This window comes from Miniopterus schreibersii (assembly GCF_964146895.1).
Source record: "Miniopterus schreibersii genome assembly, chromosome: 3".
Classification (NCBI taxonomy): domain Eukaryota; kingdom Metazoa; phylum Chordata; class Mammalia; order Chiroptera; family Miniopteridae; genus Miniopterus; species Miniopterus schreibersii.
In genome coordinates, this window is record NC_138103.1 from 61,249,207 (window position 1) to 61,271,207 (window position 22,001).

The 22,001-nt window shown below is 37.1% G+C and overlaps 1 protein-coding gene across 2 annotated transcripts in view; it reads right to left on the reverse strand.

Moving 5' to 3' along the window:
- VCAN (versican) overlaps positions 1 to 22,001 on the reverse strand; it is a 100,366-nt gene that overhangs the window by 72,613 nt on the left and 5,752 nt on the right. For both annotated transcript variants that reach the window (XM_081133422.1, XM_081133423.1), the window contains exons 2-5: positions 16,142 to 16,217; positions 10,217 to 10,591; positions 6,909 to 7,083; positions 6,688 to 6,815 (exon numbers count right to left, since the gene is read on the reverse strand). In XM_081133422.1, the coding sequence (XP_080989548.1) occupies positions 6,688 to 6,815; positions 6,909 to 7,083; positions 10,217 to 10,591; positions 16,142 to 16,211 (748 nt within the window). In that variant the 5' untranslated portion in view covers positions 16,212 to 16,217. The remainder of the gene's footprint in view (positions 1 to 6,687; positions 6,816 to 6,908; positions 7,084 to 10,216; positions 10,592 to 16,141; positions 16,218 to 22,001) is intronic.

The window sequence follows — 22,001 nt, forward strand, 5'->3', positions numbered from 1 at the left end:
ATCAGGTAACCATACAGAATCAAAGCAGGAGCCAAAAAACTAAAGAGACTGCAAAGCAAAGGGCATATTAAGTCCATTGTCTCCCAAGGTTGCTTCAAAGACTACAAGTGAGCAAAGGGGGCTGGAGCAGAGTTGGGTGCCCTGATGAAGAGTCTAAGATAGTTTTTAAGCCAAACACAGAGGAGTTCATTTATTAAAAAGATATTTTTTGAGAAAGCAAAACAAGATACAGCCGATAGAAGCATCAGGCTTTCTCCATTGTAATAAATAGTAGGCATGTCTTTCCACACCATATCCCACAAAAAAATACAGGTCATGGGCTAAATACTGACCACTGTTACAATGAGAAAGCAGTCAAGATATTAAGATTTTCAAAATTCTTATTGATCTACTTTCAGTTTTTAAGTCTATATTCAGGAATTATTTACAGATCAAATTATATGTTCTAAACTATAGCAAGGTGGAATGAAATTTGACAGACACTGAGTCTGGGCCAGTAACAATAAAGTAACTCCAGTCTTGGTCCAAAAATGAGTGATAACCAAGAGATAAAATCTAAGGTCCAGAGGCAAAGCCAAATCAGAAATCCAAGGACAAGAGGAAGGGAAAGAAAACATGGTCAACAAGCAAAGCAGCTCAGAGCATTTGCTTAGTTTCTCTCCAGCATGACTTAATTGGTCATGTTGTGTAAGTTCCTACCCTGAGGGTGTCTTAAAGGGACCTTTTTGCCTCTCGTGTGGGCAATAAAATTCTTTCTGAGTTTTTATCCCAGTACCACCTGCAGGGTGAGAAGGGGGAACCTTCTGTGAGAGAAAATCCTATTTTATAGCATAGGACAAGGCTGTTCTATGTCTACACCTGAATACTTGTAACTAAACAATTTCATGTATTTTGGATTTACTAGATAGGTAATTGCCTTCCTGGAAGGCAAGCAACACTTTTATAAGTTGAGCCCACTATTAAGTTCCAGAAATGGCCTCATCAAAGCAGCTACATCTACAGGACACTTTTATCAAATTTGTAACTAGAGTGCAGATTTGGAACATGTTTCTAAATGTTATCTACCCATGAGACAAACTTCATTTTTCTCTAGATACAGAGAGCTAATAAAATACCAAGAAAGAAATACACAAAATATATTTTATGTACATGCAATAATGCATTACTTAAGATAAAATGTCAAGTTAATTTAAGTTGTTCTAAGAATTCATCGAGGTATATACCTATGCATTCACATTGGTGTACAATGTTAGAACAGAGGCTTTCACACACAGGCTAATTTGCATATTTCATAAAAAGCATATATGCAGTATTCTTGACCCATACTTTTCCAAAATTTCAAATTAAATACTGTGGCTCTGAATTATCCCCATTATTTCAACCTCTCAGGGAGAGTGTCCTGGAAGAAACTGTAAGATATTGCTGGTGAGATTTTAACAGCTGTTGACACTCCACAAACTAAATTCATCTTAACCATGGGAATTAACATCATCATAATTATTTAAAAAAAGACAAACACTTTAACTTGACAACTAATTGCTATAAGACTTCCTAAAAATTTGGACCATGCATGTGCTTTTCCCGCACTTCTGATTGCTAAACGGGAAAGCTGTTTCCTGGCTAACTCAAAAATGACACGTACTGAAAAGGCAAACGATGATAAAAACAAATCAAAACATAAAAACAACCCACGCTGTTCAAAAGTTAGAGTTTATAGCCAGGAGTAACTCAGAAAGATTAACAAGCCAGGGTTTAGAGCAAAGGTGGGATGGGATCTTTCTCTCCTGCTGACAGTTCCTTGTGAAAAGGGAAGTTGGCATCAGATGGCAGATAATACTCAGTTCTTTCCTGGACTACAGCTGACAGACGGGCTGCTCTCTGTGGCAGTCAAAGCTGAGCTCGCACCACAGTTTTCCAGCTGGATACTTGCTGGGTAGTGTGATAAATGTTTATGCTTCTTCTGTTTATCTGTGCTCATAACCCTTCTTTCCTGAACTGTCTAGTCTAAAAATTAGTTCTTATAAACGAGTCATGATTCCCTTTGTCCACTTGAGAACTGAACTCCCTGATTTTTTTTTATTATAAGGAAGTTCAAGATTTGTACATTTCCTTGCTCTTTGGATCAAAAGGGTATATAAGTAATAAATGTGTGCAAAAGTAGACACGGAGTGAGCTGGAAGTAGTCACGTGAAATGAGTTTCTAAATGCCCAAACAATAAAACCGCTTCCAGTATACGGCAAGGCCCATGATGATAAAAACAATTCAATGTAATTATTACTAGCTTTGAAGTTTTGGACTTTTAAGTTTTTTCAAAGGAGGCTTCTTTTTTTCCTTCCTCTCCCTCCCTCCCTCCCTCCCTCCCTCCCTCCCTCCCTCTCTCTCTCTCTCTCTCTCTCTCGTTTTTGCCCATGTCTGCGTACACAAGATCAAAGCAATGAACTAATGCTCGTTATTAGTGGATCCTGAAACCCATCAGCTGTGCATGTTTGGCTAACAGCTAACATATACTGCTATATAATCTTTTGAGAGCCAATATTTGTAGATGATTCATAAGCATGTCTATCCCCCTAAGATGTGATCCTTTAACCTGCACAGAGACCACCAACCTCCTGTTAACAGGGACAAGAAAATCTCCGGATCTGCCAGAGTAACTTCATCCCCATGTCTAGTGTTAGGCTGGTGATGTTTCTCATTTGAGGGGCAATGAGACTGGAAAGCCAGGTCAGCACCTTTCCAACTTCTCCCTTGTCTTAGGTTGAAGTAGAAGCATAATATGGCTTAAAGCATACACTTTGGGTTCTGAAATTTGTAACCTCTGATTATTACTACAGAATTGTCATTAATTGACTTTGATAGTCAGTTAACATTCTCTAAATCAGATAACATTCATGGGAACATTCAAATAACATTCATCTGTTTGTCAATGTGTTATCTATCATACAAGAGCTCATGTATGTCAATTTAAAGGGCTTAAGGACACAGGAAGCCCCACTAAAATGTAAATGTTTTCATGGATGTCAGTCTCATTCTTTCCCATTGACAGAGCAGGAAGATTTTAATTAGAGTGAGAAAGAAGTTCTAAAAAATTTCTGGGTGTCTGAGTCTTCAAAATATATATGAGATTGAATGTGTTATTTGGTCTGACAGGCACAGCATGGCTGCAGGTCAACACAGGAGGATCAGCCTAGTTTTCCGTGTGTGTTTTTTCGTGTGCATTTTTTTTGTGTGTGTTTTTTTTTTTAAGTTTCACAGTTGAGAGGTAAATGGCCACTGTATTTCCAGTGAATCTCTTTGAATTCAAAACTCCAGGAGACCTTGACATCAAAACCTTAATGCAAATAACTGGCACATGCTTCAAGGAGTTTATGTCAAGGCATTTCTAGTTTTTAAATGTAACATTATAGAATGAAAAATAACTATTATAGAAAATCCTAAGGATTCCATTAAAAAACTATTAGAACTAATAAGTTCAGCAAGGTTGCAGAATACAAGGTACAACATCAATATATGAAAATCAATTGTATTTCTACACTTGCAACAAAAACAGTAAAAGAAATAAAGAGAAACCCATTTACATTTGCATCAAAAAGATAAAATTTTTAGGACTAAATTTAACAAAAGTACTGCAAAACTTACTCTGAAAGCTAAAAAAATCATTGAAATAAATTAAAGAAGATCTAAAAAAAAAATAGAAAAACATCTCATGTTCATGGATCCCAAGAGTTAATATTGTTGAGATGGCAATACATCTCAAATTGATTTAGAAATTCAGTGCAATCCCTATTAGAATCCCGGGTTGCTTCTTTGTAGAAATTGACAAGCTGATCCTAAAATTAATATGGGAACTCAAGGTACTTGGAACAGCTAAAACAGTTTTGAAAAAGGAGAACTCAGTTGATGGTCTCACATTTTCCAATTTCAAAATTTACTACAAACCAACCATAATCAAGACAATGTGGTACTGACATAAGTATAGACAAATGGTTCAATGGAATGGAATAGAGAGTTCAGAAATAAACCCTGTATGTATGATCAGTTGATTTTCAACAGGGTGCCAAGGCCATTAAATGGGAAAAGAGTAGTCTTTTCAACAAATGGTGCTGGGATAAGTGCACATCCACATGCAAAAGAATGAATTAGAACTCTTACCTCACACCATATATAAAAATTAACTCAAAATAGATGAAAATAAAAGCAAAACTTAAATGTTATAAAACTTTAGAAGAAAACACAGAAGTCTTCATGACTGAGGATTTGACAATGTTTTTTTAACTATGACGCCAAAAGCACAAACAAAGAAAAATTTTATAAACTGGATTTCATCCAAATTAGAATATTTTGTACTTCAAGGGGCCCTATTGAGAAAATAAAAATACAACTCACAGAATGGGAAAAAATATTTGCAAATCACATACAGTATCTGAAAAGGTGCTTGAATCTAGGGTATATAAAGAACCCTTACAACTCAATAACAAAAGGGCAAATAACCCAGTTAAAAATGGGGAAAAGGTTCTAAATAGACATTTCTCCAATAAAATATATAAATAGCCAAAAAGCACATAAAAGGTTGCTCAAATCACTAGCAATCAAGGAAATACAAATCAAAACCACCATCAGATATTACTACATATATTACTGCATACCCATTAGGATGTCTATGATCAAAAAGACAGATAGAAAAAAGTGTTGGCAAGAATGTAAAAGAAGCAGGACCCCTAAAAACACTGGTGAAAATTTAAAATGGTGTAGCCACATTGCACAACAGTCTAGCAGTTCCTCAAAAAGTTAAAAAGAGAGTTACTATTTAACCTGGCAATTCCAATCATTGCAACCAAATCAGTAATGCAATCATTACTCAAATAAGAATTGGAATACTTTGATGTGATAAGTCAGAGAACGAAGGAGCTGTGAGAGCGCTTTGTATCTCCCTGATTTATACAACTGCCTATTGCTCTGCTAGGGAATCTTTGGTGGTCCTGAGAGTTTACTGCAGTAGAATAGAAAAAAAGGCGCATGCAATCACTCTCTGGTGCCTCAGTTTCCTTATGTTCAAAAAGGAGGGTTGTTTGTTTGTTTGTTTGTTTTTAAAAAGCCTGACAAGCAACCATTAATAAATAGTTCCTTCCTTGCCCTACCTATGGCTACCTCACAGTCTACCTATTGAAGTCACTGTACTCGATGAAGATGTCATTTACCAGAGGTGCTTGAGCGTGCCATGCCTGGCTACCTTCCTCAGTGGCTCATTGCTAGACCATTCAAACACTTAAACAGAAAAACTCCAAGCTCAGTTTCAAACCCCTAACAAGTTATGTTAATCTCCAAAGCCTATATAAGAAGCATAGCTGTGATCTATGATTCTGGGTTCTACAGAGGATAGCTAAAACGTTTTCAGCCTCTTCTAGCACCAGCTTTAATCAATGTGGGGAGGTTCTGTAATCCAGAATCAGTCATGAATTATCTGAACCACAGTTGCAGGAAGCTCTTCTAGCTGACTTGGGGCTTGTTAAATGAATAAGCCTAGTATCACTAATTCTTTTATTTAATTTTATCTTTATTGTTGAAAGTATCACTAATTCTTAAAGAACTCCCATCAATGAAGTATTCTGTAGAAAGCATGCTATAAATTCTATTAAAATCAAAAGCCAATCTGAGAATCTACAGGCAGGAAATTACACAATTTCCTGATTTGATGTGTAATCTTAGTCCAATTAAAGCCTCCAAAATCTGAGGTAGTTTATTCCATTCACAGAATCAGGATTGTGATGCTGGACGAGACCCTGTGAATTATCTAGTCCAACCTCCTAATTTTACAGATAAGAAAATAGAGATCATTCTTTTTTATGTGTACACAGCTAAAATTAAATGTATAACTCAACTCAATACTTCTATTTATATATTTAAGCGTCTAAGATGTCTGTTGATACAAATGAAACTCCATTTCAAAAGTCATGGAAACTTGTATTCCATAGGTTTTATAATGAAACTTCATTGAACCACCTAGACAGTGTTGCCACTATTCAACTTACACTTGTCTTTAAGAATCTCTGACTAGTGCTGAGTGAGAAATGATTATCTAAAATCAATCAGACTCTAAGCATCTTTAAAGCAAGGCTTGTATCTTGCCTGGCGTCACACCCCTAACAACCAGCAGAGTACCTACCACAAAGTAGGTAGTTTTTTTAACGAGTTGACTGGCCAAATGAATGAATGAATGATTGCTCTGAATATCAGTGTAGCAAAGTAAATAGGAGAAGTGAAACATGAAAACCCCTCCTGGGCTAGCTTATATTATTTAGTTGTGCTTTGGGGTGTTGGTCAGCACTTGGATTCACAATGGTTTGTCATCACAGGATTTTACCTGAAGTTCTCACAAAAATAGGTACCACACTTACAGCTTTCTATTCTTAATGCTCTAAAAGTGTGTTGGAAATAGTCCAATAGCAGCATGACTGAAAGAAAACCTGCTATTAACTAAAGACATTTCTAACCTGCATAACCATGTACACGCTCCTTCTCTTTCCACTTTAATTTAAGCTTATTTCACCACAGAATCATACGGTCATTTAAACTAAATGCTGCTGTTTGGAATTTAAACAAGCATGGAGACTTGTTTTATTCCAAAATGCTCCCGGTCTTTCCTCAGTTTTCTTAGTTCAAATGAAACTAGAGAAATGTAAACATCTTACCATCCAGATGGTCTACGTAGCAGTACACGTCGTAAGTTTCATGAGGAGAACGGAATCCGTAGGTCCTGACGCCTTCCTTCCCCATCATATCTCCATAACAGCCTTCTCGGGGAGTCCGGATGGGATATCTGGCCAAAGAAAAAACTAATGATTAGCACTTTATTCTCACTCCCAAATTGATAAATTAAAGCCTGTGCCCCACCCCCCCCCAGACAACTCACCTAACAGTCTGATCAGCCAGCCAGCCTGCATCACATTGCTCAAATCCATCTTCATAGGCAGCATTGAGCTGCTCTGGACTTGCTATGACTGCCCCAACTTCCAAACAAGTCTTCTGTGCATTCTCAAAATTCAGAGTGTACCTGCTGGTTGCCGCCCTGTAGTGAAACACAACCCCTGCAAAGAAAGCAACAAACCATTACAGCCATATTCAAATCGCCCGCTGCAATGTGCAAAGTTTCTCTTTGGAGCAAATATATCAAATTAATTGCTAACATGCTAATATCATCATGATCACTCTTTATTTTTACTTTATGTAGCATTATGCAAAATTATGGTGGTATGAGGAGCCCCCGGAAATGCCATTCACCTAGACGTCCCATTCAGCTCCATTAGAAAGTGTCCTAGCCCCAAATTTTCTGTTCACATGGAAACAATCTAAGATTTAAGCCACTAAATCCCAAGAGGTGGACAGTTGTCCGAATACAGGTAGTACTCAGGCTATGATGGGAACACTAGACAACTAAAGGGAGTAAGTATTGTAAGAGATACAAAGAGTTAAGACCAACTCCTATTTCATGATTTTTCCCAGGGCCTACTAAAAGCAGCACATGGAACATTCATCCACACCACTTCCCCTAAACATAAGACATGAGAAATTTACTTCCAGAGACAATATACTAAGACAGAGAAGGTACTGCACACATGTATGAGTGAGAAGGCTTGTTTTAATCCCTAATTAGCTTCTTGATCATATACAAGTTATTAATCATACACCAAATCTTAATTCCCTCCTCCTTAAAGTGTAACTGAAATTGCTTATGTTATTTGACCAATACGACATTCAAATTTGGTAAAGGATTTTTCAATGTTGAATAGCCTACCAAGTACTACTCAAATGTTTATAATATTCACTATCTGACCAGTGTAATTTAGGGTCTCCCCTATGACAGATAAACTGTAGGACTTTTATCCCAAAAAAATCCTGAGATAAAGTTCTTCAGACTCTATGGGTAGAAGTCAGAAATCCTGGTACTTGCCTCAAATTTCATTTTGTTGTATTTTAGGAGTTGCACAAACTAGTAGTTCTTGCTGAGGAAAGAGGGCTGAGGAAAGAACAGCTGGGGGTGGACCTGGGGGTCCTCTCCTCCCACTTCAGCAAGAGCATCTCCATTTTTAACTGGAGTAGATATGGTGACTCGTTTCTATAATCTGCAAAGTGAGTCGAGCTAATGTGCCTGAGGAGTCACTGGAAAATAGAAATTGGGACAACTGGATCTTAGGATGAGATTTTATTGAGTCACATCATTTTTGGTATGCAGGATGAATTTTGGTTTATGAAACATCTTCTATTCTCTTTTTATTCCTAGTACTTTACTGGGGCTGACAAAAGTCTCTTTCCCAGCCTGACTTCTAGCTATAAGAATCTCCCACATGCCCATCCTTAGATTGTCTGTCTCTTAGGCATGTGCCAGTAAAGTGACTATGGGGGAACAGACTAGCCAGGTCATAGCCAGGCACATCTGATCAGGAACAACACAAAAAGACCCACGCAGGCACCAAGTAGATGCATTGATAACTAACATTTGTTTTCCCCTTTCTGATATAGAAAAAATATTCATCAAATGCCTTCAGAAAAATTTTACCTTTATAGAACTATTCTGAAATTGTCAAGAAGTGTATATGGTGGTATTGGGTAACTAAGAGACCTAGTTTATAATAATCCCTAAGGCTTAAGCAAGAATTTGAAGAACAGTTTTAAATTAGTCTTATGTTGACTGAAGCTTCAAATAGTCTTCTTGGTAATTAAAAATCTTCCATGTGCACTGAAGATTGGCAGTTAGGGGGCACAAAGGGGCCTCCCTGACCAAGGCAGGGAATATCAGTCTGTACAACTATCTGAATTGTTGGGATAATTTGAAGACCTCATGGGGCTAAGGAGATTAAGCAGAGGATTTTCATTGTTTCAGAAGGGCAAGAGGAAAATCCATTGCTAATACTTTAATGATGAACATTGTAAGAAGTTGTTAAACTCCTTTGGGGATTTTAAATATATATTTAATATATTTATATTTAAATATTACATATATCGATATACATTATTATATAAATTTATATATAGCATGCACTTTACACTATTACCTATCTATCTAGAGAAACAGTAATAGAACAAAAACAATTTTATGCTAACTAAAATAAATGATAAAATGCTCAAAAGAGCGAAGAGCCCAGGACATTTACTGGGTAATATAAAAATAGATTTATGGAAGAGAGCAATAGAATCTAAATGTAAAAGGACGTCCAGAAAATTAATTTGTTGCATCTGAAATTTAAAGTATTTCCTTTTGGCTCCACAAGAAAGAGTTTCAATAAAGCCCTTTGTATATATTTCTGAAAGGTAAATATATTATAGGGAAATGGAGGGTTGGAAGAAAAATCTGTTCCATCATGTCTGGGTTTGAGAATTTTGCTTAATAACTTGCCAAAATATTCTTCTTCCAAGATCCATGGCATTATGTGTGCACCCAATTAAAACAATTTTTCTTTGCCTTCTCTCCTAACTTAAATTCAAATGACATATAAACCACTACTGAAAGAAGGCTAAAACCAAAATGTTTCATTGCAGGACTTAATGAATAACAACTAGTGTATTAATCTTTAAAAAAATTCACTGAGTTCTTCTTGTTTTGATCCAATTCAAGTGTTTATTGCATCTTGGCCTTTTTAAGGCACTGTCATATGTGCCATGGTACTTATTAAGTACCTTCTATCTTCAATGTAAATTAAGACATAATTTATATTTCTTAAAAGCAAACTCAAAGATTTTAACAATCATGTTAGGAGAGTGAGAAAAAAAGAAGGAAAAGGGTGTGTGTTTTTTGGTGTGTATATACCTGTATATGTGTATATACATGTGTGTATATGTATATGTGCATACACACTTATGTAAAAATTATAACAAAATGTAGGTTAGCCTTTACAGTCTTAAAAAGCTATCACTGATGGGCCTCAATAATGAAGTAATTCTCTTGAACTATATACCATGTCTTCATGTTCATTATTTCCAGTGTACAGATTATACTTTCTCCATTGAATCATTGAAGTCACTATGCAAAAAGTTGCCTTCCTTGCCTCCACCCCCCAACAAATAACAGTTTATTTTTGGTGAAAGACACTGACTGTGGGATGACTGATGGTTTTCCCACTTGTCCAAACCCTAAACAATAGCTACCCTTGAGCACTGTTTCGCAACACTTCTAACCAGGTATCACGTTACACACTCCCTCCCTGTAGATTCCAAAAGCCTCACCGTTCACGGTCAATGGCACGGCCTCCTGTGTGTCTTCAATCCCGTACATGACGTCGCAGCGGTAGAGGCCCGCGTCGCTTGCCAGCAGCTTGACCACAGTGAGCGAGGCGTCGCCCACGTCCTCAGGATGTGTGGGCACAGACACCCTCCCCTTGTAGCCCTGGCCAATCTTGATATTCCCATCTTGAGCCACGAGAACAGTAGTCTCCTTTAAGTCCTTCCCACTCTTGTCCAGTTCAATCTTGGACCATTTGATTCGGAGAAATTCACTGGTGTTATAACTGGGTGGTAAGGTAGGCATGGTGGAGAAATGACAAGGCAGGTTGACTTTTCCAGAGAGGGAGCCCTTGACAGGTGGGCTTTTTTCCACTGTGCCTTGAAGAAAGAGAAAACACCAAATTAACATCCTTAAAAAACAATCAAACTGAGTCAAATATGTAAGCGGAGAAGGAATCCTTACAGACATTTGTCACATTTTCAATATGTGAAATAATGAGAATGACTTCACATACAGAGAATAGTATACAATTTCAATAATGTTTATAACAAAACCAGGAGTTAATAATGCTCATTTTATGCATCAAAAATATGGCATTAATTTTAAAGTATTTGTAACTCAGTGTTTAACATGAAAAAAATAAGTGATAAAGCAAGTATAGGAAGGCAAGGAGTCAAGGGCAAAGGAGACTAGAATCAGCAGTGCAGGTTTAAAAGGCTGAAGCAATGTTACAAAGAGCAGTTGAAAGGTAAATTTATGTCTCAGGTCAGAAGATGAAAAACATTTGTTAAGATAACTGCCATATTACCTTAGAGGAAATGAAAATAAAATTCAGGGAGGAAGTGAAAATAAAAAAAGGACTTCAGTAGACTGGAGCAGGGGGAAGTCTAACACTTGAAGGGACCCTCTTTGGCTCAGTGTTTGAACCAAAGGCTTTCATCATAATGACAAATCCAGCTGCAATCACTTTGCAGTGAAACATTACCTCTAGATTATATCCTGGGGGAAAGTTGGCATCTGTTCACATAAACCCTCCGAAAGTATTAATCTGCACAATGTCTTTCTGTTTAAGCCCTTAAACTTTTAATGAGAAAGAATGCATTGGCTATAATTTAACACTATTACATGCAAAAGAAGTGTTCTTTCACTCTTATAGGAATCCATGGCCTTCCCTTCTCACCCCTCCCCCATCTTCCAGTGTCTACTAATTGGCTAGACAATATTTGGGTAATAACAATAGAGATTATCGTTAATACACAAGCAACTTCCACTTAATGAAAATATGATGAACAAATTAATAGTAGCTTCTAGGTGTAGTGAAATAATGATTCTTAATTAACCAAATTATGTATAGATAACACTTAGTGTGTTAGTGGTCAAAAGTGCTGGTAACACGTATGTCAATGTGGACATGCATTAGAAATGATATAGCTGTCAATATAGCCCTGTGGGTTCAGTTGGGGATAAGTCATTTTGAAAACTGCAGGAAGATATGGAGATATTATGCTCTTTAAGAAAAAAATATTCTCTATTGCTGGAGATTGAAATTTAACTTCAGAAAGACTGGCCTATAAAATCTTTCACATGATACAAATAAATTTAAAATAATTAATATTGTAGTATAGTTACTGTATTGATGATGGAAACCAGTAATCATTCCAAATTTATAATGATCACTGATGTCATAAATATCTTTATCTAAACTATATACAGTTTGTCCAAAACAGGATTTTAGACACTCAAGATTAAATAAACATTAAATTAAGTGTGCTATTAGCCATATTAAGTTAATCTTTAAAATGTTACAAAGACTATTAGTATTTTGGAATATAATAGCAAGGGAATAATTTTATTTTTAGTGGCCTCCTTGGCTTACAAAATAAATGATTTTACTTAAAGCTCATCTTCAGAGTGAAATTGGTCGAATCCCTTACTGAGGATGCTCCACTAAGGGTAAGTGACACTCAAGATCCCAGGTGGCTGGTGACAGACCTGGGCCAGAACACACATCCCCTTACACCTAATCAAGGAATCTTTCAACTTTGGTATTTATTGGGTTCTTCCCGTCCCTAAACTCGTTGTAGCTCCTTTACAGAGTCTGCACCTATCCTATTTCTAACGCATCCTATTTTTTAAACTGCTATCTGAAAACTGTTAGCAATTTCATGATCTTTTAAATAGATCAATAAAGACCACAGAGGACTCCCAGAGAGAAACTACTGCCTGTTACATAGGCCTCTAATTTGGAACCCATTAGGGAGATAATTATACAATTTGGTGGGAGGGGCAAGAATAGGGGTCCTGAGAAGGGAAGGGGTGAGAATTGTATGACCTAAAATTCTCCTGACATTTGTCATATATTCTAGAAAATATCATCTTTCTACCTAAAGAGTTATTTAGATGATTGACTTCATCAGAAATAAAGTATTGCTTTTTTAATGGAAAATAAACAACTTTATTATCAACCTCAATGATGGTATAAATTATAAGATTCTTTACCACCTCCTTAAAAATAATTTTAATGTAAGTGACTTCAATTCCTTAATATTTGTTACTAAATTATTCTTTTCACAGCTTTCAATGCATAGGGGCAGATATGAGATTCAGCCCAATGTATCTAATCTGAAGGTTTCGGGAACTTAGAGCATTCGTCAATAACTCTGCTGTAATGAAAAGATATATTGGAACAAAATGATGTCAAAAGGCAAATTTCCCAAGAGTTATGTGTTGTTCTGGATGTTTATAGGTACAAGAAAATGAAAAGCTTTGGTTGGATATAAATATATATTCCATGTAGAATCCAGGATTAACAAAAAGCTGTGTGGTCAGCTCCTTTGTGTATGAAATCTTGGGTCTTAATGTACTGGGTCACAGAATTAAGTTCACTAAATCTAAATATTTTAAGAAAGAAATTTAGTAGTTCAGAGGATAATGTTTATAGACTACCCTTGTTTAAGAAGGAAAATTGCTACCTGCAAGAACTTGTCTGAAATTCTGACAATGCAAGTAATAAAAATGAAGGCTAACAAAAAGTTCACTGTTCCCACAAGACTACAGTAAGGGGGAAATCACCAAATAATGAATAATCAATTACCTTTCATTCTCTGTCAGTAAATTCTGCCCAACAAGGGTGATGTAAATCCCATCTACAAAATTTGACCAAACACACATATACACACAGAGAACTTGGCCAAAAGCATGTCAGGTTGAGAGTATGGGAATTCATCACTTTCTCAGGTGATACATATTATTCTCTTGTTCATTTATTTGCTCATGACTGTGTGTGACTCCATTTATTAATTAGGGGAATATCCAAATAACTAGATCAGTGCTCATCAATATAATGTGTATTGGTAAAGCAAAGAGCTCTTCATGCATTAAAATAAAACCAATAACCAGTACGCAAGGTGTTCCTTAATGTTAGTTACTGACCTTTGGAAGGCCTAAGAGTAAACAGAAAAAGCCTTATGATGTAAGTATTTGTTGTGTTGACTGACAACTAGGCACTGCTGTGTGTCCCACTATGAACTCGCCAAATCTGTTTTACGTGGATCTTACGTTTTCAACTTTTGCCTCTCGTATGAAAAAATTAAATTCTTCTGAAATTAGCCCCAACTAATGACATATCTTAATCATGACCATAGATTTATAAAGAACTTGATTTTTGGAGTAAAGTCTATAATACAGTAGTTAAGAGCATAATCTGGGTTGTGGGGTGGGGTGGGGTGGGGTGGGGTGGTAAGGCTTCTCTGAGACAGTAACACTTGAATTGAGATAAGAATGACCTAGATGGCTATTAGAGTCTAGGGTCCACCAATCTGTTAACAGCCCCAAAGCTGTCTTTTTTCAGCATTTTCAGGAAGTAAAGGTGAAGGAGCCCAACTGCCTGGGTTCAACCCCGGGCTCCATCATTAAGTTGCCGTCTGGTCTCCTACATTAGCTATGCCTCCAAACCTTTGGTACTGCAGTTTCCTCATTCGCCAAATGGGGAAGGTATAAGCATCTGTCTCATTGGACAGTTAGGATGAAATAACCCAGCTATGCAAAATGCTTTCGACAAGGCCCACCACATAGAAATGACTCAATATTTCTAGCTATTATTACTATTTTCAAATACCGTCAAGGAGCTATATCATAATTTTTTTCACTTTTGCGTTCTTTCCTTTTTTAAAAGTAGAAAGTCTAAACTTTGTTTTAAGTGAGGGATGGCTGCCCTGTCCTTCAAGGTTCTCGTTATTACTTTCTCTGTAGTTCCCCTTCTATTGTTACCTACCCAAACTGACTCCCTTTTCTATGTCTCCTTCCTATGTCCTCTCTCTTCACTGGATGCTGTTATCCTTTCCTTTCCGTGACCTTCACCTTTACGTCCTGAAAATGCTGAAAAAGTCAGCTCGTGGGCTATTAACAGATGGGTGGGCCCTACAGTCTGAGAATCATCTAGGTCATTCATACCTCAATGTGTTACTTTCTCAAAGAGGCCTTACCACCTTCCCCAAACCCAGCTCACTCTCTATGATGTCACACTGCTTTATTTTTAGCAATCTAAAAGTACCTGGATTGTTTGTTTACTTGTTTATTGTCTGTCTCCATAAACTAAGAGATTAAGTTTAATGTAACCCAGGATAATGGGATACCCCTGTATACTCATAATAAAACCTGGCACACAGAAAGTATTCAAATAATATTTCAGTGGATAGATCTATGAATGGATGGGGTGTGGATGGATGAATGGATGAATAGATGGATGGACGACAAACAGGGTGATACTTAAACTATGAGTCTTGTAGAATGAGTTGAAGCAGACCTGTAGAGAACAAGAGACTGGACTGCCAAGCAGAAAAAATTACATGTGAAAAAACAGGTTATATGAAAGTCTGTGCATGAAATCGCAAATTAGTTCAGAGAGTCTGAGCATAGAGTGAGTATGAGAAAGAGGTGGGAGTTGAGTCTGGAGAAGTACACTAGACAGAAGTAGATCCCTGAAGCTCAAGGCAGGATCGTTCTTCATGGACCATGGTCCACGAATTTGGAATTATAAAACATTCATTTGGTGGATATATGATTTATAGCTAAGAAAAACAGGGCATGTCAACTTATCCAGTTACTTTGGGGAGTGCAGGGGGGAGAGAGAGAGCAGAAAGGGAGGCAGGGACAAATAGTCAGCTGTCAGTCTTCTCTTCATCTTCTTGACTCTTCTCAAAATCTAGTCTCCTGAGGGTCCGATAGTCTTTTTTTAAATAGGAAAGTCTTTGAGTAGTACTGAAGAAGACGGGAAAGTTGTCCAATGACATATAGAGTTGGCCCCCCATATCTGCAGGTTCTGCATCCACAGACTCAACCAACTGAAGAGAGACAATATATATTTTTAATGTTATGTTGTTGCTGATGTGCACTATGTAGTTAAGCCTAGATGGTTGCCTCTGGCGAACATGTACAGACTTTTTTCCTTGTCATTGTACCTAAATAATACAGTACAACAACTTTTTATAGAACACATTCTCTCAGGCATTATAAATAATCTATACATGGTTTAAAGTATGTGGGAGAATGTGAGCAGGTTACGTGCAAATGCTATGCCATTACACACAAGGGACTTGAACACTCTTGGATTTTGTCATCTGTTGGGGGTCTTGGAACCAAGTGCCCATGGATACCAAGGGATAGCTGTGTGAGCCTTTTTGCACAGCCTGGAAGGAATCTGGGAAGCTACTGAAAGCCTACCTGCTTCTTTAGCCTCCCGTTCATTATTTTGTTTTGATTGATTTAAAACCACTGTTTTCAGCCTAGTAACATTTTAACTGAAAGTTTTCAGTGCTGAATAGATCAGAAATTCATTCTTTATTCCAGTGATTCCATATTGCCATTCCTTGTCCCCGCACTTAAATATTTATTTCCCTTAACAACAGAAATGTTGTTACCACACTCACCTTTATGTTGTGCATAGGTTGCTATTAAGGTAGAGCACATCCATAAGATGCTCTTTATATTAATCAACATCTTGTCCTAGAAATGAAAAAACAACAACAAAGTGAATCCTAAGCATTCAGGTTTATGGTGCTCCATAAATCACATGCTATTTGTACATTGTGTGTAATAAGAGTACAAGAAGCAGCTCCTCTTGGGTTGTAAAAACAGGAGAGAAATTATAGTAGGAGTTGTCCCAATACTTTATTAGTTTGACTCTTACGCAATACAGTAGTTAGCAAAATAATCTCAGACCCTGATCTGGGGGACGTAACAACGTGAATGTGTGGGACAACCACAGCTGGGCAGGCTGCAGGAAGAACAGTGAAGCCCACAGCCTTCATTACTAGCGGCTAGGAACTGGCATAAAGAGAGAGAGGTGGCCACAAAGTCTGTATAGAAACAGGCAGTTGGTCATAGAGGGAGGAAGAGAAGACAGGGAAGCAATAGGGAGAGATGGTGGAGTAGTGTTTGCATCAAATGGGAGGTGGGAAGGAGCCTGTTGGTGGTTCATGCACAGTGTATCAAAACAGAGAATAAAGACTTCAGCAGGCTTCTTAAAGCACGGGCTCAATTTAGTTTCTAGGAGGTTGGGCAAACAAGATAAATGTATTTTGAGGAACTGTTAGTTACCAAAAAGACCTGTGCTTGCCAGGACTTTTAAAGCTGTTCCAACAATTCTAAAGTCTGAAAGGTAAAGAATGAAAGAAAGCACCATGTTCTGAGTTAAGAAACCTGCCCTGGCTTTGCCATTGATTTCTTGTGTGGCTTTGGAGAAGACATTTTAACAAACTGGGACTCAGAATGGTCCCTTCCAGTTCAAATTTCTATGAAGCTGTAATTATGAGAAGGGTAAGTACCAGTGTTGAGGACCATGTAGAAATCAAACAGCCAATCTCTGAAAAATTGCAGATCTCCACAGCTGTTCCCTTCTCAGGCACATTTAGAACTATTCTATGACAGCCAATGTTGGTTGGCTACAAGTAGCCAGCCATCCCTCTTTTTCCTTTCCAACAAAACTCTGATTCCATTCTAGTATCTCCCCTCCTTCGCACAGCCACATACTTCAGAGGAGCCTGGGTCAAACCCCAGCCCAAGGGTGATCCTGACAGTCCTAAGGAAATCCCATTGCTGTCTCAGTGATCAATTTTGATATAAATATATAACGCAATTTTGGCCACTGAGATGTGAGGAGATCTCTGCAGGGGTTCAAACAGGTGCTCCTGGGAAAGGTATATTCATCTTAAGAAGAGGGAAAAAAGAAGAGATGGTTGCTTTTCTTCCCCGCATATTGTTATGATAGGATATTCTCAAGCTGTGTGAGCCATATTGCATCCATGAGTGTGTAAGATAGACTCAGGGGATGAAGCTGAAAAAGACTGGGGAGAAACAGAGCTTAAGCCTAGAGTGAGCCATACCTTTGAACTTTATATGAGATAATAAATCCCTTTATTACTTAAACCCAGTAAAACCAGGGATTTTTGTAACTTGTAGCTGAAAGCATCCTACTGAAACATATTTGAGATGGTGCTCTAATAACTTCCTAACACTTTTTCTTTAGAAAATATCTAAATTCTAAATTATTTAGGACACCTACATTGAAAACAACCAAATGCTGTAAGAACCCAAGTCCAACTTGAGCTCAATTTCAGTCTCATAATTTATGCCAGCTATTTATTTTTCCTTGATAGTGTTCTCCATTTGATTGCTTTAGTTTATATATCTTGAACTGAGTGTTGGAACCTCTCCAAAACAAAATTATAAAATTCCAGATATTTTCTAAAGAGTATTTTTTAACCTAATACATTACATGTGTATTTTTCATCTATAGGCCATTTGACAACTCACAATGAAAAGCATACAGTTTATAATCTTAAGTTAAACTTGACAATTAAATTTATTATTTAGCCTAGTACTACTGGGTTGTGCTAACAAACATTGTTAAACACCAATTGGGAAATTCGATTTCTACACTTCTGAATTTCTTATAAGAAATATAAGAGACAGAAAGTATATGCCTATATCTCAATGCTATTACAATATTTCAGAGGAAAATAAAGATATCAATTTCACACATTCTATAGTTAAAAGTTTCCAAACAAAATGAAATTTTGGATTGTATCAAAAAATGCTATTAAAGAAAATGTATTCTATGTGTGTTAACTGAATCCAAATAAGAAAACTTTCTATAAATGTACTTATAAATGATAATTTCCTATCATCCTTAAAGAAAAAATTGTTCTCAGTGTCTTGTATTTTTCATTTTTTTCTGGAAAGTTTATAAGCATAATGTTAAAAATCCAGGCTCCACTGACAAACAGCCCTGAATTCAAGTTCTGAATCCTCCACTTATACTCTGTGATTTGGGGTAAGTTACTAATTCTCTCATTTTTAGTAGCTAATTAATTGTGCAAAATAGTACTTAATTATTGGAGTGATTGTGAGAATTGATAACATAATGCATATGACACACAGCTCAGTGGTACACAGTATACTCAGTACTCGATATTTATTATTGAAATTACTAACTCAGTCTTTCTACAGGTGTTCTTTTCCTAGTTTCATATGACTAAAAGTAAAAAGAAAAGTATTTGAAACTCTTGGATTTGAAAATTATAACCTGGTTTACCCCTGTAGGAGCAGTATGCAACTCTATGCTTACAATAAATTACCCTATGTGCTTTGAGTCAGTACTTGTAAACAGGTTTTCTCTCCCCTGTAGACCTAGCCGTGGAAGGCAGAGCTAGTATCATATCCAACTTACTAATCCCCACAATATTTCCACAGTGCCGGGTTTAGAGTAGACCCGTGAAGAAGATTTGTACACCAACCAAATGCATGACCAGTGCCTCCATTTCTTATTCAGAAACACACTTTGAAGCAAAGTGCCAACAATCTCTTACAAATATGGGCAAGTAGGCTAATTAACACCTGAAATAGATTTAAATCAGTCTAGTTGAATGTTTACCATGACACAATAATATCTGATGTTTGTCAATATCTAGAGTGTTGGATCTCATAACAAAGCCAGAGCAGAGGTGTGATCTTGACCCAGGAACGGGTCCTCTGCATGCTCATCTCCTCCAAGACAGATACTCAAAGTCTAACTCCATGTACAATGCTTCATCCTCATAAAAGTGTCCTCTTTTGTTGATGGAGTGGGGAAAATGGTCTTTCATCTGTATAACAAGTTTACTCAACACTTGCCTTAAAATTGCCCTAAGACAAGGATAAGGAATGAAGCCAGTGTGTTGAAAATACAAGGGAGAGATCAGTCATGTTTTAAATACATTTGTAAAATTATGTTTAAATAAGTTGCCAACATTTAAAAATTTGAGTTTTCACACTAAGTGTCAGATCTCTGACTTCTTTTGAAAAATCAGATCTAGCAAATCTAGTTTCATATTCTCGCTGGCCAATCATTAGCGCTAAGCAAGCAGCTGCCTCTCACCTGGGCTCTGTGTGCTCAAGGTTATCACTGGCCCCGTTTGGCTTCTCAGCCGATCATAATCCATGTCTGTTCCCTGTAGGCACCCGAATTTACAACCTTGATCTAAAGGATGGTCATTTATCTCTTTAGTAAGTATCTCAGAGTGGTTCACTGACCTTAGTTGTCTCAGTCCCTGGACATTCATTCATTTCTCTAGTTTTCTTACGGCTATGTCCATGTTCGTGGTTGCTAAGGCACACTATTTTCCTTATGTTTGATCTTACTAATTGAGAAACTTTCTAAGGCCTCTTTTTTTCCAGCACCACTCAGACCCCCATTTCCATTTGTCTGCTCTTCCTGTCAGTCTTGTAAGCCTAATCTATTAGTGATAGATAACAAGTCTGTCTGTAGAGAGAGGCCTGGCTGGTAGGAGAGCTGTGCCTATATTCAGCCTTCTGCTCCAGTAAAGTCAATGAGAAGAGGAGAGAGTCTTTGAACATTCAAGACACAGCTGACTGCGGCTGTTTAATTGCCTGGGAGACACCAGAGACAAGGTCACCCAGACTCCTATCCAGGAGAAATGACTGCAGAGAGAATAAAGGTCACTCCAGGAATGGGCTGCCTCAGAGAAAGAGAGAGCCAAAGTTCTAGCAAACGGACATTTAATATTCTCCCTTGATCTTGGGGAAGCCCCACTGAGCAAAGGGTGACTTAAGGACACAGACATAGTGGTTTTGTCTTCCAGTCTTCGAATTAGTTACCCCGAACAACAAACTGCCTAGGACACCTCAGCCACAAAGTGGATGTAATGAGCATTGCCTATTATATTGCTCCTGGGTGCTCTTTCGCAGGAGGAACTGCTGTAATACAGAGAGATGTCTCTCATGGTTTAAACATGAAATCTCATGAATTTACTTCACAGGAGTAATGTTGCCATGGGAATTTATCACTAACCTGTGACTGGATCCCCAAACCCGGACTTGGCTACGCTTTTTCAAGTCATTGTCCCTTAGTACTTCTCTGTTCTCTGCCTGGAGAACTTCTTCATCAGTCCATTGAAAACATACTCCACTCTTCATTCCATTTCCTATGCTCGATTGTCCTCATAGCACTTATGTATGTTTTTCGAAACTGCCTTTCTCTCCTCACCATAATATAAGCTCCAAGGGAGCAGTCTTTGGTATTTTGTTCATTGCTGTATCCACAATGCCCAGGACACTCAGCAAATATTTGTTCAATGAATGAATATGCCCATTTTTTACATAATTAGATGCATATTATATACACTATTTGGTACATTACTTTCTTCACTTAAAATTAGAATGTATCTTGGAGAATGTTCCAAATCAGCAAATATAGGGTTTTTTTTTTAATGTTATTTTTAGCTACAGTATTCCATTAGATGAATGTAGCATCTTTTGTTTCACCAATTCCATGATGAGTCTTTAAGGTGTTTCCAAATTTTTGTTATTAGAAAATAATTTTGCAAAGGGCACCCTTGTCCATTTGTCTTGGGTGACATTTGTTCCAATATCTATATGACAATACCTAGAAGAGGAACTGCTGGTCAAAGGGTATATGCATTTTTTTCAAAATCTGATAGCTATTACCAAATTCTTTTTTTTTTTTTTTTTAATATATCTTTATTGATTTCAGAGAGAGTAAAGGAGAGGGAGAGAGAGATAGAAACATCAATGATGAGAGAGTCATTGATCGGCATGTGCCCTGATGTGGAATCGAACCGGATCGCCTGGATACTAGGTCAACACTCAACCGCTGAGCCACGCCTGGCTGGGCACCAAATTATTTTCTAAAAAAAATGAACCTGCTTACATTGCCATTGTACTATGTAACAGATCCAGTTGTCCCACAACCTGGTCAATACAAACTTTCATCAAACTTTATTTTTACTGCTCTGATTGATGGAAAAACAGGGAAGCATATTATTGTTATTTTCATTGCTATTTCTTTAATTATGAATAAAGCTGAGCAACTTCTCATAATTAAAAAACATTTATGTGTATTTGTTTCTTCCAGTTGCCTGTACATAATATTTGCCTTTTTGTTTTGATAGATTGTGGTCTTCTTTTCATTTGCAAAAGTTCTTAGTATATCAAAAGAGTTATTAGCTCTTTGTCTCTCATATGTTACAGATAGTTTCCAAATGTGTTATTTGTTTTTGTGTAAATAATTTAATTGTTATTTAGACTTGTCAAACTTTTCTAGAATGCCTTCTGGGTTTTATCTTTTGCTCAGAACAGGTTTATCTACTCCTAGCATATTATTTTAAAAATCCCATGATTTCCTCTAGTTATTTTCTTTAAATGTAATTACTCACATTTCATATTTGATCTATCTTAACTTTATTTTAGGACTAGAAATGAGGTAGAAAT